Here is a 21328-nt window from a genome sequence, read left to right as displayed (position 1 = left end):
TGATGTGTAATATTTTTATTTATTCAGTTATTTATTTAATAGATTTATATAGCAATTACCATATTTAATATATATATATAAGGGGCTTATTTTGTCCTGAAAAGATGTACTTCATATGTCTATACTGATGTTCTCAAAGAAGGAGATTTAATGTGACGAGCTTTGGGGTTTTGTTCAAAAGAAAGAACAGAAAACTCTTCATTAAATATATACAAAATGTAAATCAAGTATACTAGCCATACTTAATACAATGTATAAAAATATTTTTTGCATTTAACAATTGTTAAAACCCCCCACAAATGTACAATTCTGTTACAAGGAAGCACCAAACAGCATTATTTTTCAAGGCAAGGCACTGTACAGATAACTACTTTGGCTCTCTTTGGAAGGGTTGAACGCATCTTCTTTTCTTTTTCCTTGACCTGAAGGTAGTTATGTGGTCAAGGACTTAGTATTTCATCCAGAATCTGTAGAGCTGTTTCATACAGGGTTCTGAAAACAGAGCAGTGAGCAGCTGCGTAAGTTATATGAATGACTGGCAAATAAGCAAATATTGTTTTCCATTAACTCAAACATCTGCTTACGATGACATTCCTGATGCTCTTATGCAAAAGACTAGATGTCAAATCAAAATGAATTTGTTTCACAGAACTATTAGCAAGAATTGTGTTGCTAAGATTTATCTTTCTTCGTCAAGGCCTTGACCCACGCATCTTGCTTTGCAACAGCAGGAGCACATGCAACGCGCGAGGATCTCTGTACTGAAAAAATTATTGGAGAACATGCAGTTTTGAGCAAGGAGACCCCTATGCTGGATGTATTATTCTCTGCCCGCCCCCATCCCCGGCCTGTGTTCTTGTGCCCAACAGATGAGCCAGAAGGAGATACACAAAAGATGTCCTGTTTCCACCTACACTGCCCTTTATCGATTGAAGATTTTAGAAATATTGACACAACTTCGCAATGAGGAAGGCAATGGCTGCATTTGGAATTCATGCTAAACCATAGTTTAGCGTAATGAGAATAAACAGGCTTGTTGGCAGGCTGCCTGGCATAAGAGCCCAAGACTTCGTTCCAGCATTTTGTGTGACACTGTGCTGTCACTTTAAGAAGCTCAGCTTGGCACCCACTCAGTGTAAAGACAGGTTTGGGTGGCAGGAGGGAAGGAGCTTGCATCATTGGCTGAAAGGAGCAAGTATTTCCAGTAAGTGAGAACCTCCAGGATCATGAATTTCTGGACATATATTCAGGGTAAGTTGTAGCAATACGACTTAATCAACCACAGTAAGATTGCATGCTCCATAAAGGAATTAGGTGCATTAATCAGGAGACAAGCAAAGAGTTCCAAACCCCTTCAGTGTTGCATAATTACTCTTCAAATACTTGAAAGGTTGTCACACAGAAGAGGGCCAGGATCTCTTCTCGATCATCCCAGAGTGCAGGACACGGAATAATGGGCTCAAGTTACAGGAAGCCAGATTCCAGCTGGACATCAGGAAAAAGTTCCTGACTGTTAGAGCAGTACGACAATGGAACCAATTTCCTAGGGAGGTCGTGGGCTCCCCCACACTAGAGGCATTCAAGAGGCAGCAGGACAGCCATCTGTCAGGGATGCTCTGAGGTGGATTCCTGCATTGAGCAGGGGGCTAGACTCGATGGCCTTATAGGCCCCTTCCAACTCTACTATTTTATGATTCTACTGGTAGGGCAGAGTCCCCACCATTAAGTATAGCGATCCCTTGGGAAATCCCAGCCTGATTCGAGTTGGATAGAGAATTCTGATGTTTCAAAAGAAGTATTCTTTCCATACTCGTTTTGCCCAGGGACATAATGCCCAGGTTCTAAATACTATAAAAACCCAGTGCTCAAATGCCTAGTGTTCCTGGAGATATATCTGTTCAGTCCTTCTCCATTTTCTAGTGGTAGTTTTCCTAAAAATTGCAGCCACTGCCTTTAAAAAAAATCTGCTTTCCTACTGTGTGTGTGTAGAAGGGTAAGATCTATTATAATGGCTCGTCCCTAAGCTATGCATATGGCTCATACAAACCAGTACAGAAACTTCTTCTATCTAAAGTCTGAAGTTCTCTCCCCAATTTATCTTCCTCTCTAAAAAATTCTTAGAACCCAGATTAGTACTAAGAACTTCAGTTAGAGGACTCATAAATTCAATTATAGTTACAGGACTCATAAATTGATTGATTGAATTAATGAATAAATTTCCCTAGCCTCAACTCCTTTAGCATCCCCAGAACCATAGTCCAGTCCATTTAGGATGAGACTAAGCATGCATATCTGTGGCCTAACTCAATATTAAAGTTCATATAATGCACTCACTGCCATAGAAATCGGTGTGTACAATATTTTATACACAAGCATAAAAAAAGATAGAACTATTTCAAGGAAATAAACCTCCTTCCTTTACCTTTGAACGCCACTAACATCTTCCTCGGCAATTTCATTGTATGAGGTTAACTTCCTCTGAAGGGCAGATGCTATGTCCTTTACATACGAAGGCTTTTGCTTACCTGTTGAAAAACATGATTAGGTTGAAAACAAGTGAGCCTTATTGAGAAGTAGAACTAGGTCTGTATACTCCTCTATGGTATCAAACTAAAACCACTAATAGCTAGATTAAAAGTAACAATTATAGTTAGACATTCATCTAATTTTCATGTGAAAATAGGCAATAATTTGTTCTGCAAAAGCTGGGCACAAAGTGTCTTTAAAAATCAAATGCAGTGAAATATTTGCATTTATACAAACTCTAAAGCACAACGTTTCAATAAGCATTAGGCCTTTGCACTTTAAAATATATCTAATTATTTTATCAATAAAAAAATGCACTGTTGTGGAAAACCCAGTGTTCTGATGGCATTTTTTTTAATGTTCCATACTCCAGAAACATATTAACAACTAATACTAACATGTATTCCTAAAATAAAAAGAAGGAAATATAACGTAATGTCAATTTTACAGATAATGGTTTTGAACGTGTGACATTTACATCAAAGCTTTTTAAGCCCAGTATACAAGAACATAATTACTTTTAGTGTTATCTTATCAATCTTATATTATTATTATTATTATTATTATTATTATTATTATTATTATTATTATTTATATCCCGCCTTTTGCCCAATGCTGGGCCTCAAGGCATCATTACAAAATTTAAAACATATACATTAAAAACCTATAAACAGATATACAAAAGTTAAAAGTATGTTAAACATATTCCAATATTAAAACATTTAAACATTTAAAATGACAATTTTAAATGTCCTTGGCACAGATCCAGATCATTCGCCAAACCCCTGCCGGAACAAAAAAGTCTTTGCCTGCCTCCTAAAGCACATCAGGATGGAAGCCAGTTTAGCTTCCCTGGGAAGAGAGTTCCAGAGTACTGGAGCAGCCACTCCTGTGTTCCCACCAGGCACGCCTGTGATGTTGGTGGGACTGAGAGAAAGGCTTCCCCTGAAGAACTTAAAGCACGGGCAGGCTTGTAAGGGAGCATAAAATCTTTCAGATAACCTGGACCTCAGCCGTATAGGGCTTTATAAATCATAACCAGCACTCTGAATTGTGCCCGGAAACAAACTGGAAGCCAATAACAGGGGAGTTGTGTGCTCCCTGTAACCAGTCCAGGTCAGCAATCTGGCTGCAGCTCTTTGAACCAGCTGAAGTTTCTGAACACTCTTTAAAGGCAGCCCCACGTAGAGTGCGTTACAGTAATCCAACTGGGATGTAATTAAGGCATGTGTCACCGTGGCTTAATTCTCTCCCTTGTGAGAACCTTTTCCTCTCACTCTCTGCTTCTTGTTTTTTAAACAGATATCAATCCCGTGGCTAGTAGGTTTACTGTGGGTTTTTTGATGAGGCATAGAGTCAGAAGCATTTAGCAAGTCCAGAAGTCAGACTTAAACGTACAAAACTTTCAGTGAATTTGACAAAACATATTTACTCACCTTTAATTAAAGAAACAACATACACCATTGCTGTAATGCTAATAATTCCTTCAATTTCTTCAGATTCAATGGATTCCATTAACTCATTTAAAAAAGATCTAAGAACGAACAGAATATGTGCTAAATACAGAAGAACTAAATAGACGAACCATCCAAATCTAAATTCAATTGAAGAAATATGAGCTTTCAGAGTTCTTACATTTAAGAGGTCTTAGATCCAAAAGTTCATTTCAAATACGTTTGAAGCCCAAACCTGACTTCCATGCTATCACTTCTTCCTCCCCAGCAACCTGAAAAAAGCTACTCCTTTCTTCACCCTTAGCCCAATATTACCATTTCTTTCTCCCTCCACCCTCAAAGCTCTCTATCGGAGCACCCTTAAGAGATCAACCCTGTCACCTTTCCAGTCTCTTCTTCTAACTTATTTCGATCATCCTCTTTTTGCAAGTCATCCATTCTTATGCCCACAATAATTCCTTCAGTTAAATAACTCCTGTCCTTACATAACTCTGCTATATTCAGTATTCTATTATACTGCCACAGACCAAGGCCTTTAATCTTTAATCCTAGAGAATATACTTCACTTTGTTGAATTCAAGCAAATAGCTAGAATAATGTATCCATCTTAAACAAAGGTGACCAAAACATGACATCGTATTCCTTACACAAGAACATGGATATTTCCCTATACTTGCTAGGGAAATGCCTTGTTTAACATATCAAAGAATTACATTCACCGGGGGTGGGGGTGGCAGCTCACAGTTATCATGTGATTATGTAATACTACTTCCTTCACTGATCAAATTCCAATTGCTTATCACCCAAAGGAACTTACAATCAATACTGCTGAATGATGATTCTTCCCTTTTCCAATGCCTACCATTTTGCTATCCAGAAACATAGTCAGTGTGTACTTAACATTTCTTCGCGACAGAACCAACAATAACCATAATGAATCCAATATCTTTCCCAATACCATCTGAACCGTACAGGTTCATGTATGAATCATGTAAGCATATGGCTTTTACAGCACTATCCAGCTATACTTATGTAGAAAAAAAGCTGTGAGAATATAACCATCCCATATGAGCCCGGGGGGGGGGGGCAAGGCGGGGCGGGGGGAGACAGAATACAATCAGCTGTTTGTGTTGCTTTTAAATGCAATGTTCAGTTCAAAATGAATACTGATAACCTGTATAAATAATTCCCCCACACTCTTATACACCCACACTCTCATCATAAAACCAGATGGTTTATCACTAGAAAGCAAGTGCAGATGAACACCAAGTAAGCTAATGACACTCAAATAAAAGTAGTTACAGTGACAATGGCTACAAGGAAAAGCAATTTTAGATTAAAGAATTTGTGTATGGCAAAAAAGGTAGTTTCAAATTCAACAGGCTTCCTCCTCTAATCTCCACAAATTGATGCTAGCTCCCAAAAGAGCTCCAATAGTTATTATAATCTTTCTATTATTTCTTCTGTTTTGGCAAATACAGAAACAAATATATGAACAGAAGAACGATTCTTAGTCAATGTTTTCTAATTATCCCAGAGATAACAGACCATCCCTCATTCTGCCCAAACATGTGTACTTTGAAGAGGCCTTGGTTGTCCAGTCTGCTCAAAGAAATGTATTTTAGAAGAGGCTGCAACTTGATAGCTTAAAGCCCAGGGAAAAATAGTTCGCTGTGAGGTGAAAGCATCAGCTGCAGAAGAGCGTGTCACTCACTGGGAGACAGAAACAATAGGTGAAGTGGTCTGGGCAAGCTGTCTTTTCTTTCTTTGAGACAAGTTTGTCTACCATGCTAGCATGTTGAGCAGCCTAACTGGTTGTAGTGCCGCAATAGGTAATCTAAAGAACCTACAAAATGTTTAGTTAAAAAGTTACGAACATAAATACATTGTTTCCAGAACGTCCTTGATTTATTTTACATATCAACTAGAAAGATGTCTGAATATATTTTTGTAAAAAAGTGCACATACCCCATTTTGCACTATACTGGAAGCATGGTTAATGAGTCTTCAATATATCACTATTACTAAAATAATGTTCTACGTTTGGGGGGGGGCATTCATACTTCCATTATATAGTATGCATTTATACTGCCATTATAAAGTATGAGTATGCTGGAGTTAAGGAATTAAAACTTATTTTAATCCCTTTAGCTCTCTTTTTAATATGCTCAAATTGAACACTGCCACAGAAAGAACATTTCAGACAAGAAGTTATCTGCATGGTACAGAAGAGGAGGTGCACTAACTCCTGCACAATTGTTTGGTAATGCAAGAACCTTGGCTTTTCTATTGACATTAAGAAACTGCTTTTCTATGGACATTATTGAGAAATGTAAGCTTACCTGACCACATTTGCTGATTTATTCACAATTGCCATTAAAATGCTTGAAAGTGGAGGGAGATCTGAAAAAGACTTTGGTGGAATTAGCTCCTCTGAATTTGATGCCTAAGACAGGAGAGATACAAAGGAACTCTTCAGGCAAAGCAGAAATCAATAAAGAACAGGTAAAATATCAACATTTTATGTCACTTTACTTTATCATTAACCATCACTGAAATACCTAAAGTCTGGGGGCTGGAGGGGTGGGTTGGAGTAAGGCATAATAGTACTGACAGAAAAAGAATAACACTGTCTTCAGTTATGCTTTTTAAAAAGCATAAAATGAAAAAAAAAACCATTGGAAAGCTTAAAAGTCGAAGGAACTCAGCTCTTAGTATTCCTCCAACCTAATGTTCTTAGGTGTTTTGTGATACCAAGACTGAGATAAATGCAGGGCCAGCTACTTCCTGGTTAGCTGCTTCACACCACTATGAGTAATATTTTAACATGTATTGGAGACTTGTTGTTGTTTGTTACTAAGATCCATCTAGGAACAAAAGTGCAGGTTTCCTATGGGTACAGGAAGCCAAACTACCTTATGATGAATGCAGAAGAGCTCATAAGAGGCTTTTGAAATGGCAATCCCGTTGCAAAAAGTAGCACTTACCAGGATGATGCTTTCGATGAAAAGCATATTAATAGTCTATGTGCATTACCAACCACCTCCAAACACACACACACTAAGCTGGAAAGGGACTGAACAGTCTGTTGGACTTGCTGGTATTTATTTAGAATAGTGAGAAAAAATTATGTTGGCTTAACAGTGAGTTAGGTGTCATAACTGATGGAAAACAAAGGCCATTGGTAGTGCTTTCACGTTGGGTATGAAAGGGGGGGCCTGCTCACTGGCAGCTAACATGCAAAGCTCATAAGGCCAGTTTCTTGTTTCTGATAGTATTGGCTCTGGTATTGGTCAAGTTACGCAGTGCCAAATTGTCTCCATCCATTAATCAGAAGTCATCTTTTCATTTCAGGATAGTGTCAATGGGTGAGTTCAGACAATCCGGTGCACTGTCGCTTGGGTAGCTTCCCCTTAGTCCTCCCAGCTTATCAATGCCAATTTAATCTTCCCCTTCAGCACTTCCTAAGTGAAATTCCCCAAACCCCCTGGCATCAGATCGCAAAAAGGAAATAATTTTCTGAGCACTTATAAACACTGCAACGCACTTGCAAACCTTTTATCCTTTCCCCCCCACACCGTCTTGTGCAAGTGCACAAGACTCCCTGTAGGCTGTTAACCCAGCATACCAACAACCCCCTCTTTTCACTGTCCTTTTAAATTTCATTCTCCACTTCAATGCTTACCTTGCTAGTGGAACACCATTTTTTTAAAAAAGGCTGCTTCATATGAACTAATTACACCAGCCCCCAAAGGTCCCACTCCTGCAGCTGCTGGCCACTTTCAGCTCCCCACCCCCACCCCCTTAGTGCTTTGTTGCCAATCTCATGGCAGGGCAGTAAAATAGAGCACCTCCTCTTGACTCCCCACCCCACCCCTTGAATGAATGGGGCCCCAATGGACAGTACAAAGCACAGTAACTCCAGAAATAATTGCCCTCAAAAGTGCACTGGGGCCAATAGCTGCCATTTGTCAATTTTGTTGGGACCCAGGGAAGAGTTGAAAGGGGGGAAGACACTGACAAGTGTCAATTCAAGGTGTAATAGTGAGAGGATTACATCGCTAAGCAAAAATTATTGCCCTTCCCCCAGTGATCCTTTTCAGAGCACCTATTTTGCACACATTTGGGTTTTTTTTATATTTTTCAGTGCCTCTGAGTTGCACAAATGGGTTCTGGCTTTCTCTTAGTATTATTATTTTTCCTGGTCCTTTGCAAGTGTGTGAAGATGAGCCTATGCGGAGTTTCGCCTTGCCGATTTCCTAGTATGTTACTTATTCCACTTCTGCACTTCCCATTACAGCTGTAACAAACAAGGAAATTGACGCGGCAAGACTACATAGAGTAGGCAGGCAAATCTGCGCTCTTACACACTTGTGAAGGACCAGGAAAATCCAGGTAGCCACGCTACTGGGTTCACACCTCACTTCAAGCTACTATGAGAACAAGCTACCCTCAATAAACCTACCAAAAGCCATGGATTCTCAAAGTGGCTTGTTTGGGAGAAACAACCCATGCTGAATTGTCTGTGCTGGGTTTGTATGTCATGCTAAGCCACACTAACATTAACAAGGTTCACAGTTGACCGTGGCTTATTGTCTCGTGCGAACCCAGTCACTGCCAGGGTTTTCCCCAGCCCCAGGGAAGGGCTTATTTCTGATTTATTGCTAGAAGCCCTTTCCCCTATTTCAGTGCTGAAACAGGGGAAAGGTCTGGGACAGGAGGCAGGGTCTAGGGAAGAAGCTGGAGGGTCAGATGAGGAACCCCCATGAGCCATATTTATACCATGGTCCCCACATAAAGCATGTTCATAAAAACAGTAAAACAAAATCTTGTACCTTATATTGTAAGGTATAACCAATCTCAACTACTGCTGCAGCTAGCAGGGAAGAAAGGACTCCATGGCGAACAGCTGGAGAAGTCAAAGTACAACACTGGACTATACGTATAAATTCTCCAAGAGGCTCCTGAACAGAGTGAATTAACTAGAAGAAGCAAAAAGTAATGTTACTGTATACGGATCGTTACATACATTTTCCTTTTTTAAAAACACGTTGAGCCATTTATACCCTTTTGGCACATCTACATAATTTGAAGCATACAGAGCTCCCATGACAACCACTGTAGCTTAAAACATGTAGCCATTGCAGATCACTTGACAAAGCACGTCAGTAGTGAACTGCCTAATTGCATTCAGAAGTGAGAACACCCAGTTCCAGCCAGTCCATCATTAGTTTGTTTCATAGACTGAACTTCACAGACAAGCCACCCATTGCTAGCCCTTTGCACCAACCTTAGGAGAAATTACAAAATTAAGGCAATTCCAAATCTCTCTATGAAGCTTAAAAGCAGCCAAAATCCATACAATACAATTCTATTTTTACAGAAAGGTTAAAAGGTTCAAGAAGAAACAGAATCACAAATCTTTATAATCTGAAACAAAGAATCAAAGGCTGAGAAAGAATTGAAAAGCAGAGAAAGTGAAGATCACACATTTCTGGCAAACTTCCTATATGGCAGACAACAGCTTTTGGAAGGTAGAATGCAAAGTTTAGACACACCATTTAAGCCTGTCTGCCCTTCTTCAATGCTTTCGAACAGGCACTGAATTGCAGCCAAGCCCTTCCAGAGAGACTGAGGGGAAAACATGGCACAATGTCTATAAAAGCTACTGAAAAGCTATGGCAGCTAATGTCTACTTTGTTCCTTTAGTAAGCAATAATTTTCCTTCTCTGGGCATGTTTATCAAGAAATTTAACTGGCATGTTCCTGTAAATTTCTTTGCATTTTCAATAATCATGAACCTTTCTAAAAAGTGTTTCCAAAAGCAAAATTAGAAATACCGGATCTTTGCTATAATGTAGGTGTGAACAATGACCTTCAAATGTAGTTTTCAAAGCTTCCAATGAAAGATATAGGAACAAGCATTGGGTTTCTTATAATTCACACAGGAGAAAAATTTCAGCAGCTTTCAAATTATTAGTTGACAATATGTGTTGGTCAAAAAAGCAATGTGATATCCTTATTTTTGGAGAAAGGAAAAGTCTGGGGTGCATTGGAGATATTCAGAGAAGCCTATAGCCTTCTTTGTGGACTCTCCTTTGTGAGACGTAGCCATGCCTGGTTGGCCAACATAGTTGTGCATGTTAGGGAGAAAACCTTTCACATCACATTACGGTTTTCCTCCCCATCACAATACCCAAGTAAGTAATTCAAACTGGTTAGCTTTAGTTATAACAAATACCTGAATTCCTTCTTCTCGATGTCTTCTGAGTCTGAGTGCCATACATTCCAGAATTTTCTGGAACATCTTCTGAACATTGTCAAGAAATTCTGCCAAATGTTCACTGTTATCAGCGTCATGGGCTAAAGAAGCTTCAACCACCTCTCTCAGGATGTAAACTAATATTGGAATGAAGATGTAGCCTCTGTCTAAGCAAATAAAAACGGAAGTTTCAGAATATAATCTTACCTATTCTACCCTCCAACATATATGGCTGATTAATCCCTGGCGGTTATTGATCCTACAATCTTCCACTAAACCTAATGTTACAGGTATTCCTCTCCCCATCCGTTTAAGTTCCTATGTACATAGAACACTCTTTAAAAAAAAGTCAAAAGAAAGAAAGAAAGAAAGAAAGAAAGAAAGAAAGAAAGAAAGAAAGAAAGAAAGGTTCTTCACTGCTTATGCATCTATTTTCACACATGCTATGTATGCTCAAATTTATTTCTTGCACATGCACTACACACACACTCATCCAGAAATAAAGGCAACCTAAAATTAACTTATAAAGTGCATTTTAGAAGTCTGAAACAAATAGGCCCCCAAGTCTTGTCTTGAAAATATATTCAGAAAAAGCACATGGGAGAGGTGTCAAGCATTGCAAGGGGACACAATGGGGGCTGCACGCTGGATATAGCCAATACAGAATGCTTCCTTTTTGGCATTGCCATCTAATTAATTCACCCACAAATAAGACATTTTGCTAAAATGGGTATGAATCAGCACTTATTAAGTATATTCTTGCAGATACTCATTGGAGTCTGACTTCAATGAGCCTATTGGACCTGGTTTGTGCACTGCATCAGTGACATATAATGGTAGTTGTGCAATTTGCAACTGAAGCCCACAACTGGAACTGATTCTTTTTGGAATTAAAAACATTTATAAAACTGTGTTTTGCATTAGCAACCGAATCGCACAGGAAGTCAACATATAACTTTGTTTTTACTGAGTACAACAACTTCCTTTTACAGACATTTTTACAAGTTAATAAAGAATATGAATTATAATAAACATATATTGTATTAGACAATGCACTTGTTTGCCAATGTTGCCAGTTTTTGCATTCTGGTATCTATATTGTAGAACAATACTGGAATATAAGATATTTGAAGTTATATTCTATAGGCTGTATTGTTTGTCTGTAGCCTTGTAGTGTTTAAATGGTTTCTGGATTAAAAAAAAAAGATATAAAAAACTCATGTCCTACCTCCGTGTATAATCACACCTGTCATGTTCAGAAGGTGAGCTTGAAACTCTGAATCACCAAGACCAACAGCTATAAGATCCTTACACACTGTAAGGTAAGTCTACATACAGGAGCAGAAAATTTATCTATATTAGATTTTTGTGCACAGTCAGTTATCAATCAAGATTAGGACACTTTTCAGATTACAATTTGTTATGAATTAGGTTAATTCCAAATTCCTAACAAGAAATATACAATTAGAAACATATTTTTGCCAGATTTTTTTTTAAATTGTATTTTTTCATGTCAACTAAATCCATAAGGATGCAAGGAAGGTATTAGGACCTTGCTATTGGATTAACTTTCATTGATGTAGGAGCTCCTGAATTGACAAACCATGGTTTGAAAAACAGCCAGCAAATCACAATGAAAAAAATGGCTGAAGGTTTGCACACCATAGTTTGGAATATAGTTTTCATTGACAAAGCATAGTTATGGTTGTTCACCTCTTAAAGTCCTACAACAAATAAATAGGAGTCCTGAGAAGGAACAAGAAAATGAGGCTACCCTGGGTATCTTGACAGGTGAGTAGGATAAAAAGAGAAAAACAGAAAAAACTCTCTAAAATAACGAGTTTCTAAGAAGATGGACAATTAAAGTGAAGAAGCAGTTCTAAACACTGGGTTGCCTCTGTTTGGAAGTCAACCCCTATTTAGGACTGCTCTAAGCTAAGCTTAATTTAAGCCATGCTGAAGTAGTATCTGAACTGAGCCAACATTATGTCAAAAACCATGATATGTAAGACAGCACACACGAACACAATCATCCATTACCTGAACTACCAGTTGAGAGATTTCACTTGACCTCCCCAGGCTGCCCTCCTGTTCATCTGTCAAAAGAGCTGGTAGAATGCTATTTTCTATCCAAGCTCCTGTTTCTGCCAAAGCTGACACGTAATCCTGATCTTCAGAGGCAAACTATTAAGAAAAAACACGTACACAAATATAATGGTCATTCAGAATCTGAAAGCCATTTCTACTCAAAGGTAGAGTAGCTCTTGAAATTACAGTACCTTGTATTGAAGATGTATATTTAATCTGCAATACAGACTGAAGGCTCTCAGTGCAGTTGCTTGGTAAAAGCCAGGAGAGCTTGCATCCGTTTCTCTGATATACGAATCTAGAACACCCTGAAATTTAAGAATCACATTTAGGGTGGGTGGGAATAATTTGAATATTCTGCATAGAGATTGAATGAAAGGTGGATATTAATATAATTGTTTTAATTTTCACTTTAGAAGTGATGTATTTGTCCTACTCACAAATCAGATCCGAGCTACCAAAAGTTGATGCTCTTAAAGTATTTAGTTCAAAGACTGCGATCCACATACTTTAGGTTCTTTAACATATTGTGGGGGAGAGATTCCTGGGTTGCCTAGTTCTGCCCAGCTGCAGCCCAAGCATAGGAGCCAGCATGGTTGGTCATTCCCACTTATCTCACAACAACCCAGGGTTTTTAAAATCCTGGTCATTATGACGTCTGGACTGGCAGCACAGTGGCCTGAATTCAAATGGATTGTTTTGCTTTGATATTGCGGATTTTCTGTCCCCTCTTACTAAAGCTCCTTGCAGCCCCACCCCAATTTTTCAGGGGAAAAACATCCAATACAGCACAAAGGGCTGCAGTCACAGGAAAACTGGCAATTCACTCCAACCCCAACAACATAACAGCTTTCCAATCATTCCCTACAGGGCTCTTGGCCAGCATCATACATTTGGCCTATTGCATCTTTTGGCAGAAAAGCAGTTTGTTAACACCACAGACTTTTATCATTAATTTGCATTGTTCTGTCCAATCAGTTAAATTTTATTGCAGGAAGTCCACAATAAGAGACAAAAAGAAACTCATTACAAAAGAGCACTGAGGAAATATAGGCCCTATTGTGATTGCAGTTGTTGATAGCTCCAGTATTAAATTATTCCCACAATCCATCTGGTCCTTGCAAGTATGTATGATTATCACAAATTCTTGGGGAACACTGACCTATATTATCAGTCTATATCATCTGAATTCACATAGCCATGTACTGCCATTTACGCACTTCGCACGGAAACAGGTTAGTTTGGACCACAACATCTGACTGCAAGAAGTGACTGTTTTGATAGCTTATGAAGACTTTGCTAGTTTGTTGGAATAAGTAGTTTCAGAAGTTTATTGTGCGATTAGGGTATGGAAAAAGATCATACAAGAGGAAGATTTTTTAGCGAAAGCCTTATAAGAGTTATTAGAATTAATTCAGATTGTCATGCAATATTGTGGAAAAAGTGAAATCTCACCTTTGCAGCTTCAAGGACTTTCAAAAGCTGGTTCAGTTTCTCTTTGGGGAGTGACAGAAGACAATCCCGATTCATGTAATGAGTCAGTAAGTACTCTATATAATCAAGTGCCAATTCTGGTTTTGATTCGTGTGTGTCTTGGATACGTACTCGCCGTTCAGCAGTCCCATTACTCTAAGAACAGGGAGAAGAGAGTCCCTTTATTTTTAAGCATTAGGAAGTTATCACTTTAAAATATTAAACAAAGCATATTAACTGCAAAAGTTGCATAAATAAACACATTCGAAATCAGATATTCTTTCACACACCTCTCTCCTATTTGGCTCAGCAGATATCCAATCACAGATTAATTCAAGAATGTGTCCCACTTTCCCCCAGCGACACAGACAGTCAAGCAAAGTAGAATATTTATTTTCAGTGACACCATTTTCCAGATTCCTCAGTTTAGAGATCACACCACAGCTAGAAACAAATGAAAATAATATGTTCAACATTTAAACACATAAACAAACTTCAAAAAATCTAAAGAACTTTTCAATACCCCTATGAATAGAAATATCCCATGTCCTTAATGGAATTAAATATGTATAGCACACATTTAAGAGGGGGGGGTAGTTTTCATCCACAGGTTTAACCTTTAAAAAATAATAATTAAGGAATACCTGAATGCAGGAATTGCAGCAGGTGGCATGAAAGATGCCAGGATAATTATTGGAGACGTACAACGATCCTCCTAGGTTGAAGCAAAAAAGTTTATAAATTCCTTATTAAACATATGAATTACAAGAATACTAAATGCTTTAAGTGCCATGCCTGCATTTTGATAGTAAATTACTAATCATTAATAGCATAGCAATAAAGTCTCAAACTTTTCAGTCAAGAACTGGTTGGCAACTATTAGCCTGATTCTTATTGGCAGTTCCTTCTCGTTCCTTCGGGCTGTCCAGATTGTGCTACAAATATAAACAGCACTATTAGAGCTTACATGGAATCTGAATATGTTCATGGGTAGATGACTCTTCTAAGGGTGCAATCCTAGGCATGTTTAGACAGAAAAAAGTCCTACAGTTAGCCATACTGGCTAGGGCATGCTAAAAGTTGTAGGACTTCTTTCTTTCTAAACATGCATAGGACTGGACTCGAGGTATATTTAATAGGGCATTTACCTTAAATATTTTTAAATATTCAGGAATCACAGTAGCAAATTTTTGGACAATATGATTTTTGGCTCCTTCATTGCGATCAAGTGCTTTACGAATACTTCTCCAGAGAATTACAATAACTTCAAGTAAGCCTGCCATAGAAGGTATGTCATCAATTGACAGTACATCATTCGGCACCTGAAATTCAAATATTAGAGGATTAGTATGCAATGACTCTTGAATAATATGTCTCAAATTAGTTTATATGCTTTTAAGAAATGGAAAGAGCCTCTCTGAAGTCATGAGTATGTAAATGCCCTGAACCTGTTCTTTTAATTTCTGAGAATAAAGCAATTTTAGAAGTTTGCTACTGTATAAGAGAGGGTCAATTATCTAGTTATCACGGAAAACAAACATAAATTGACATTTTCTTTTATATATTGCTATATTGTGTGTTTCAGAGCTACAATCTAAATTTCATGATCTTTCAAACTCCAACTATTACACCTGAAGGACATTGGAGACATAAAAGTATACACAAAAACCAATGGAGACACTGGAAAAGGACACACACACACACACAAAAGGAAACTAGCATTTTTTGGAGTGAGGCTTCCCGATGACTGCATGATTATTATATACCAACTTTGCAATAGTAATGGATTAGCACTTTGACTGTCATAACTAAGAGGAATTGTTAGAGTTTAGGGCTAGTTCAGATATTGACAGTTGCAGTAATATTCTACACATGATGGCACAGTGTATGACGTATGTCACAACTGCAATTGAAAGCATAAATGAAACGCATAAATTAGTTGAATTGCATGGACAGTGTGTCTAGCTCATACATTACTTTCTATACATGGTGGCAGGCAGGCAGGCAAGCTTAACTGACTTAGTCAAACCACATTATATTACAGCATCTAGAGTAGGCCTAAGCTTTTCTACACTGTAGCAGACTGCAGCTTAGATGCCTGTAGGGCACTCACAGGTCAAGGAAGGAGCTTGTTCTTAGTTTGAGTTTTGTGATACCCACAGTCCTGACGTCTCCACCCCACTACATGTGGGGTGTTACAGCTACTGTCACTATCTGAACCAGCCCTAGATGCTGGTCATTCCTAGCCATACTGAAGCAAAACAGTTCTATAAACACCTGCACAGATCTTCACTACGCCAAGAAAGGCAGCTGACGCCTGACCAATGGATGCCATGCATAGACCACTTAATCATCGTCATCATCATCATCATCATCATCTTCGGAATCCACCTTAAAGCATACCTGACAGATGGCTGTCCAGCTGCCTCTTGAATGCCTCTAGTGTGGGAGAGCTCACAACCTCCCTAGGCATTTGGTTCTATTGTCATACTGCTCTAACAGTCAGGAAGTTTTTCCTGATGTCCAGCCAGAATCTGACTTCCTGTAACTTTAGCCCATTATTCCGTGCCCTGCACTCTGGGATGATTGAGAAGAGATCCTGGCCCTCCTCTGTGTGACAACCTTTCAAGTACTTGAAGAGTGCTATCATGTCTCCCCTCAGCCTTATCTTCTCAAGGCTAAACATGTCCAGTTCTTTCAGTCTCTCCTCACAGGGCTTTGTTTCCAGACCCCTGATCATCCTTGTTACCATCCTCTGAACACGCTCCAGCTATTGGAGAGATACTACAGCTTAAATGCAACCTGAAAACAATTAAACTCACCAGGGACCCATGGTAAAATTTTAAGTCTGGAAAATCATTCAATACAACCTATTAAGCCTCTATTCCCTTTGAAATGGAAGGGTACCTAAAATGCCGAGACACACTCTTTATAGATAAAGTAATGAACAAATCTCAGTCGTATTTTGTTCCAAAGAACATCAGACAAAAGGTCCAATGTATGCTACATAAAATGAATTAGGATTTTCATATTAGAAGCTTTACTGTTGCAGTCTTACACTCATATTTTCTTTCTCACTGTCTTCATCATCAGTGTCAGCTGCCTTTAATCCCTGCTGGATACAAGCGTTCAAACAGCGCTGAATGGTAAGCATCAATTTAGCTGGAATTAAAGAACAAAGTGTACAATTACAAAAAATTATTTGGAATAGGAGCAATTTACTTAGTGGATAACAGAGCTGTCAACCCAGTTATTGTTTCATTTTTTTAAAAAAGGAACAAATTAAGCATTTGAAGTCTTCAATTTTAACAAAATATAAAAGCAAAATAGTTTAATAATAATAATAATACATACTGCTGTTTAGGCCTTAATATTTTATTAACCATTTTCCTTGTTAGTGATTTTAATTGATTTGTAAATGGCCTTGAGCATGTTCATGCGTATATATTTCAAAATAAAATATTTAAATGCGGCTGCATCATTCAATGGCTATGCACTAGGGAGAAGTTAAGTAGGATCTGCCTTTAAAAATAAGCAAGCCAAGTAGATACCACCTTATATGCATGCATACGATATGCAAGTCAGGAATACAACTCCATATAGCGGCGTCTCTCCCTCCTCCTTCCTGGCACTTTCAATTTGGCACAGCATTCTTCAGAAGCTGTTACCAGTATATAGGCATTTACAATAAAGCCACCCAATACTTTTTTAAATTATAGATTGTTTATCATAATCCAGGCCAACAACACGAATACCACTTTCCAGAACTTTACCTATGTTGGTCGGGCCAGTGTACTCATAAGCATGCTGATAGAACTTCCTAGCTGCGGCCGGATTCATTTGGATTAGTGCAACACAGCGCTCACACCATACTTCTTCTGGTTGATCGATGGGCAAGAATGAGCTGAACAGAAGATTTACTAGGCGCCGTGACACAGGTCGTGAATCAATTTCAAGGCGAATTAAGAGGTGCTCGATGGGACAGATTTTCCAAAACTAATTTGTGATGATGTGGGGCAAAAGAAGAAAAAAGTTATCGTGATTATACTTCATAGTTATCTGTGAATTTCCCTTTGGATGTATGCCTTCTAAATTCCTTATCCCCAAATCCCATTTTGTCTTCTCGCACAAATTGCGCTGCCTGTCTGGGAAAGCATCTCCTGCTAAAATCTCTACTCAAAACTCGCTTCTGAAAAGCCCCTGAAGAACACCATGACTTCACCATTTATTTATTTATGTACTGATATATACTTACATACCAGTTAACCTAATAAAAACTCTAAGCAGTTTACATATAAGTACCAAAAGCTCATTTAAAATACACCATTGAAGACAATTTCAACAACAATAACAATAAAAAGCAATACAAGGAACAGTAAAATGGAGCAGCAAATGATTAACTGCAGTTAATTACAAGCCAGAAAAAGTTGGGGTTGCGTTTAAAACATACATTTTATGCATCCTGAACTGTACGGGGGGGGGGGGAAGCATGGGTGCCACAAAGAAGGCCCACGTTCCAGATATTTTGTGGCCACGTTCTGTTGATTGAGGAACAATCAGCAAGGCGATCAACAGAATGCCGCCATGGAATATCTCAAAGGCAGGCCTTCTCAGTGGCAGTACACACCCTATCTGGAACACTTGTCCGATACAGTGATGGAGGCAGAAAATGGAGTATGTTTTAAATAGCTCCTGTAAATGCACTTGGTTTACCCAGGATTTCTCTGTCTTGTAATTAATTGAAATTAATCATATGCTTCTACCCTTTCATTTTTCCATCCTTTCAGCCTTTTGACTAGCAATAGTCTTCTCCCAACTTGCTCTCAGCTGTATCAAGCCTAATTATCTGCCTCCAACCTGAATCCAGTGGATTGATTTCAGATAAGCCACTTGGAGACAGAATGGCACATCTATTGTATCAATGCCTAGCACACCAGTGGTGTTAAATAATCAGCAGAGAATAGAAGCTCTTACTCATGCTATGACAAGTTAACATGCTCACTCTTGTCTCATCACACCTGCATGAATATGAAAATGTCTTTGTTTCTTTCTTTCTTTTTGCAGCAGAATGAAATTGAGAGACCTTTTTTTATTATTTCTTCACAGCTAAAGGGCTGTACTTCCCCCTCAACTTTTTTGCACAGCACAATCAGGAGTGGGCCTTCGAGTCATATTATCCATGTGATGGGAATGCAGGGAGGAAGAAGTGAACCTGCAAGCCAAGGGAACCCCAACTCACTGAAACAAGGGATCTCCCTTGACTATGAATACTGACTCCAAAGCAGGTCAAATAACCAGGATCAAGAGAGAAGGCCTTCAAATCATTACAGATCTCTTTCTCTCTTTGAACATTTGCTTCTACAACATGGAAAAAGGAGCAGAAAGGAAGCAAGGGAGCCCAGGGTGCATTCCTGATCTCACTTCATACAGAGGGGAGGGAGAAGTAATGGTCAAGTTAACCTAGCCATCCACAGTACTTTAAAAAGGTACTAATATCATCACCCTCCTGTCAAATGGCACACTGCCACACTATATGGCATTTGCATTTGTGTTGAACCCCACCTCAATCCGGAGGGAGAAGCGGATAACAAATTTATTATTATTATTATTGTACATGCAAGCAGGCATAGCAGCATGAGTCCTGAAAAATAAATCACACTTCCTCTTTTTTCAAGCCTGAAAATAGGTACATGTATTTGTGTACCCCTTCAGTCTTAGTTTTGTTTTTTTAAAAAAAAATCAAGCCCTCATCTTCATGGATATACTACAGAAAATACACAAAAAAGTTCTAGGACAAAGTGGGCCCCAAAATAAATTCCAAAAGGTGCTGGTGCACAGACAACTATAATGGAAAGTGGTCTTCTAAGGTTTTTTTTCTTCAGATTTGTATTATTTTTGTCATAAACAACCAAATAAGTGATATACAAAGGACTCAACAGAGTATATAGATGTGAAATTATATTTATTCACCATAACCCCTGTGATCTGATTGACTAATCCTTATAAATCGACAGCATCCATTTTTCCTGAATTCTGTTAGAATTGTGTTTTCCTCCTAATTCTATACCCTCCTGAACTGTTCAGCAGGTATACCAAACATCTGCTATCCAATCAATGCTCCGTTCACTTCCCAAATCTTTCCCATTTAGACAGTTTATTTTTGCAGCTACAAAATACCAAGTCTCGACTCCGAACCAGGCTTCATTATTTTTAAAAATAAATAAAGAGATAATTAAATACCACTTCTCAGTTGTTGCTTGACTACTGGACATACAATCAAGATAATTGCTAGAAAACCTGAAAAAATATGCTTAAAGTTTCCAGGCACTGATTAATTTAAAATGCAACAATAGTAAATCGTTTGGAGTGAAATGTTAACGGGTTAACTTGCACCCCTTTCCTTTTAAGATTGTTGCAGTATTGATGGATGTACATCTTCCAAAATAAATTGCCTAGTTCTATGCATCTTGTCTGCAGCCTAGCAAACCTAATTTATCCTACCTTAGCAGCCTTGACAGACTTAATTTTCAGCAACATATCAACAAAAGCCACTCTAACTTTCTCTGAATTGTCATGGAGATTGTATTTCAGGGCTGGCAGGAGCTGTTCCAATAATGGGTGGCTTAGTACGTTGTCCAAAATTATAGGCAGGCACTGCAAGAGAGAAAGAAAAACACCAATAAAAGGTTATCACAGGAAAACAGGGAATACAGAGCTGAAACTATTCTAATTGCTAAATACATGCTGCTCAGAGAACCAGCTCAGGTGAATGGCAAAAAGTAAAGCAACACATTTTATAAAAATATGCCGTTTAAATGCAAAGTGGTATGTGTTGTGCTTATAAAAATTCTCTATTAACATTCTTTCTAGGAATGTATTGCTGAACTGGAACAAAGACAACAAATATATTTATGGAGGCACAGAGCAGGAATTGTTTAAAAGCTCGGTACACCTACTGAAGTTTTTATTTCAGTTTAAGACATACCAGTAGTTAACATACTAGTGGGAAGTGTATTTTATTCATTCATTTATTTTGTTTTTAATTTGTTCAGTAATTGTTCTGTGGACATATTACAAAATGCAAAAGAATAAAATACAATGCAAAACCACAAAGCATAGTAATATAAAATATAAAAACAGACATAAAAATTAAAAAAGAAAACTCTAAAACTCATGGTAGAAAATAAAGGTCTTTCTCTGCTGCTGAAAAGACAACAACGTAGGTGCCAAATGAAACTTCCTGGAGAGGGCAATCCATAAACACAGTGTCATGACTAAGAAAACCCCGAGGGGTTCGCGCAATCAGGTGTGTGGCTTAAATAAGCCATGGTGGCTTATGGCACGTGCCAGCCTCCACTGTGAATATTCAAGCTGCAGCGGGCAATCACCACGGCTTATCATATCATGGAGACAGAGGCAGGATGACTTGCTACCATGGTTAACAAGCCACCCAGAACCCACAGGCTGTTCTTGTGTGAACTGTCGTCCCCCCACCCCCGAGTGTCTTGAAAGTACCTGCTGAATT

At 38.5% G+C, this 21328-nt stretch overlaps 1 protein-coding gene across 1 annotated transcript in view; it reads right to left on the bottom strand.

Annotated features, from left to right (window-relative positions):
• Positions 1–302: 302 nt before the first annotated feature.
• The window catches only part of NCAPG2 (non-SMC condensin II complex subunit G2), a 35133-nt gene continuing 14107 nt past the window's right edge, over positions 303–21328 (bottom strand). Inside the window, exons 12-27 of the mRNA XM_063125874.1 lie at positions 20305–20457; positions 17577–17799; positions 16862–16965; positions 14952–15125; positions 14448–14518; positions 14094–14247; positions 13786–13959; positions 12522–12638; positions 12283–12426; positions 11471–11570; positions 10222–10409; positions 8816–8962; positions 6323–6426; positions 3963–4060; positions 2423–2525; positions 303–492 (exon numbers count right to left, since the gene is read on the bottom strand). Coding sequence (XP_062981944.1) covers positions 441–492; positions 2423–2525; positions 3963–4060; positions 6323–6426; positions 8816–8962; positions 10222–10409; positions 11471–11570; positions 12283–12426; positions 12522–12638; positions 13786–13959; positions 14094–14247; positions 14448–14518; positions 14952–15125; positions 16862–16965; positions 17577–17799; positions 20305–20457 — 2106 coding nt within the window. The 3' untranslated portion in view covers positions 303–440. The remainder of the gene's footprint in view (positions 493–2422; positions 2526–3962; positions 4061–6322; positions 6427–8815; positions 8963–10221; positions 10410–11470; positions 11571–12282; positions 12427–12521; positions 12639–13785; positions 13960–14093; positions 14248–14447; positions 14519–14951; positions 15126–16861; positions 16966–17576; positions 17800–20304; positions 20458–21328) is intronic.

The sequence above is a fragment of the Elgaria multicarinata genome, chromosome 1 (genome assembly GCF_023053635.1).
Source record: "Elgaria multicarinata webbii isolate HBS135686 ecotype San Diego chromosome 1, rElgMul1.1.pri, whole genome shotgun sequence".
NCBI classification, from domain to species: Eukaryota; Metazoa; Chordata; class Lepidosauria; order Squamata; family Anguidae; genus Elgaria; species Elgaria multicarinata.
Note: the sequence above shows the minus strand (reverse complement) of the source record. Positions and strands in the feature narration are given on the sequence as shown.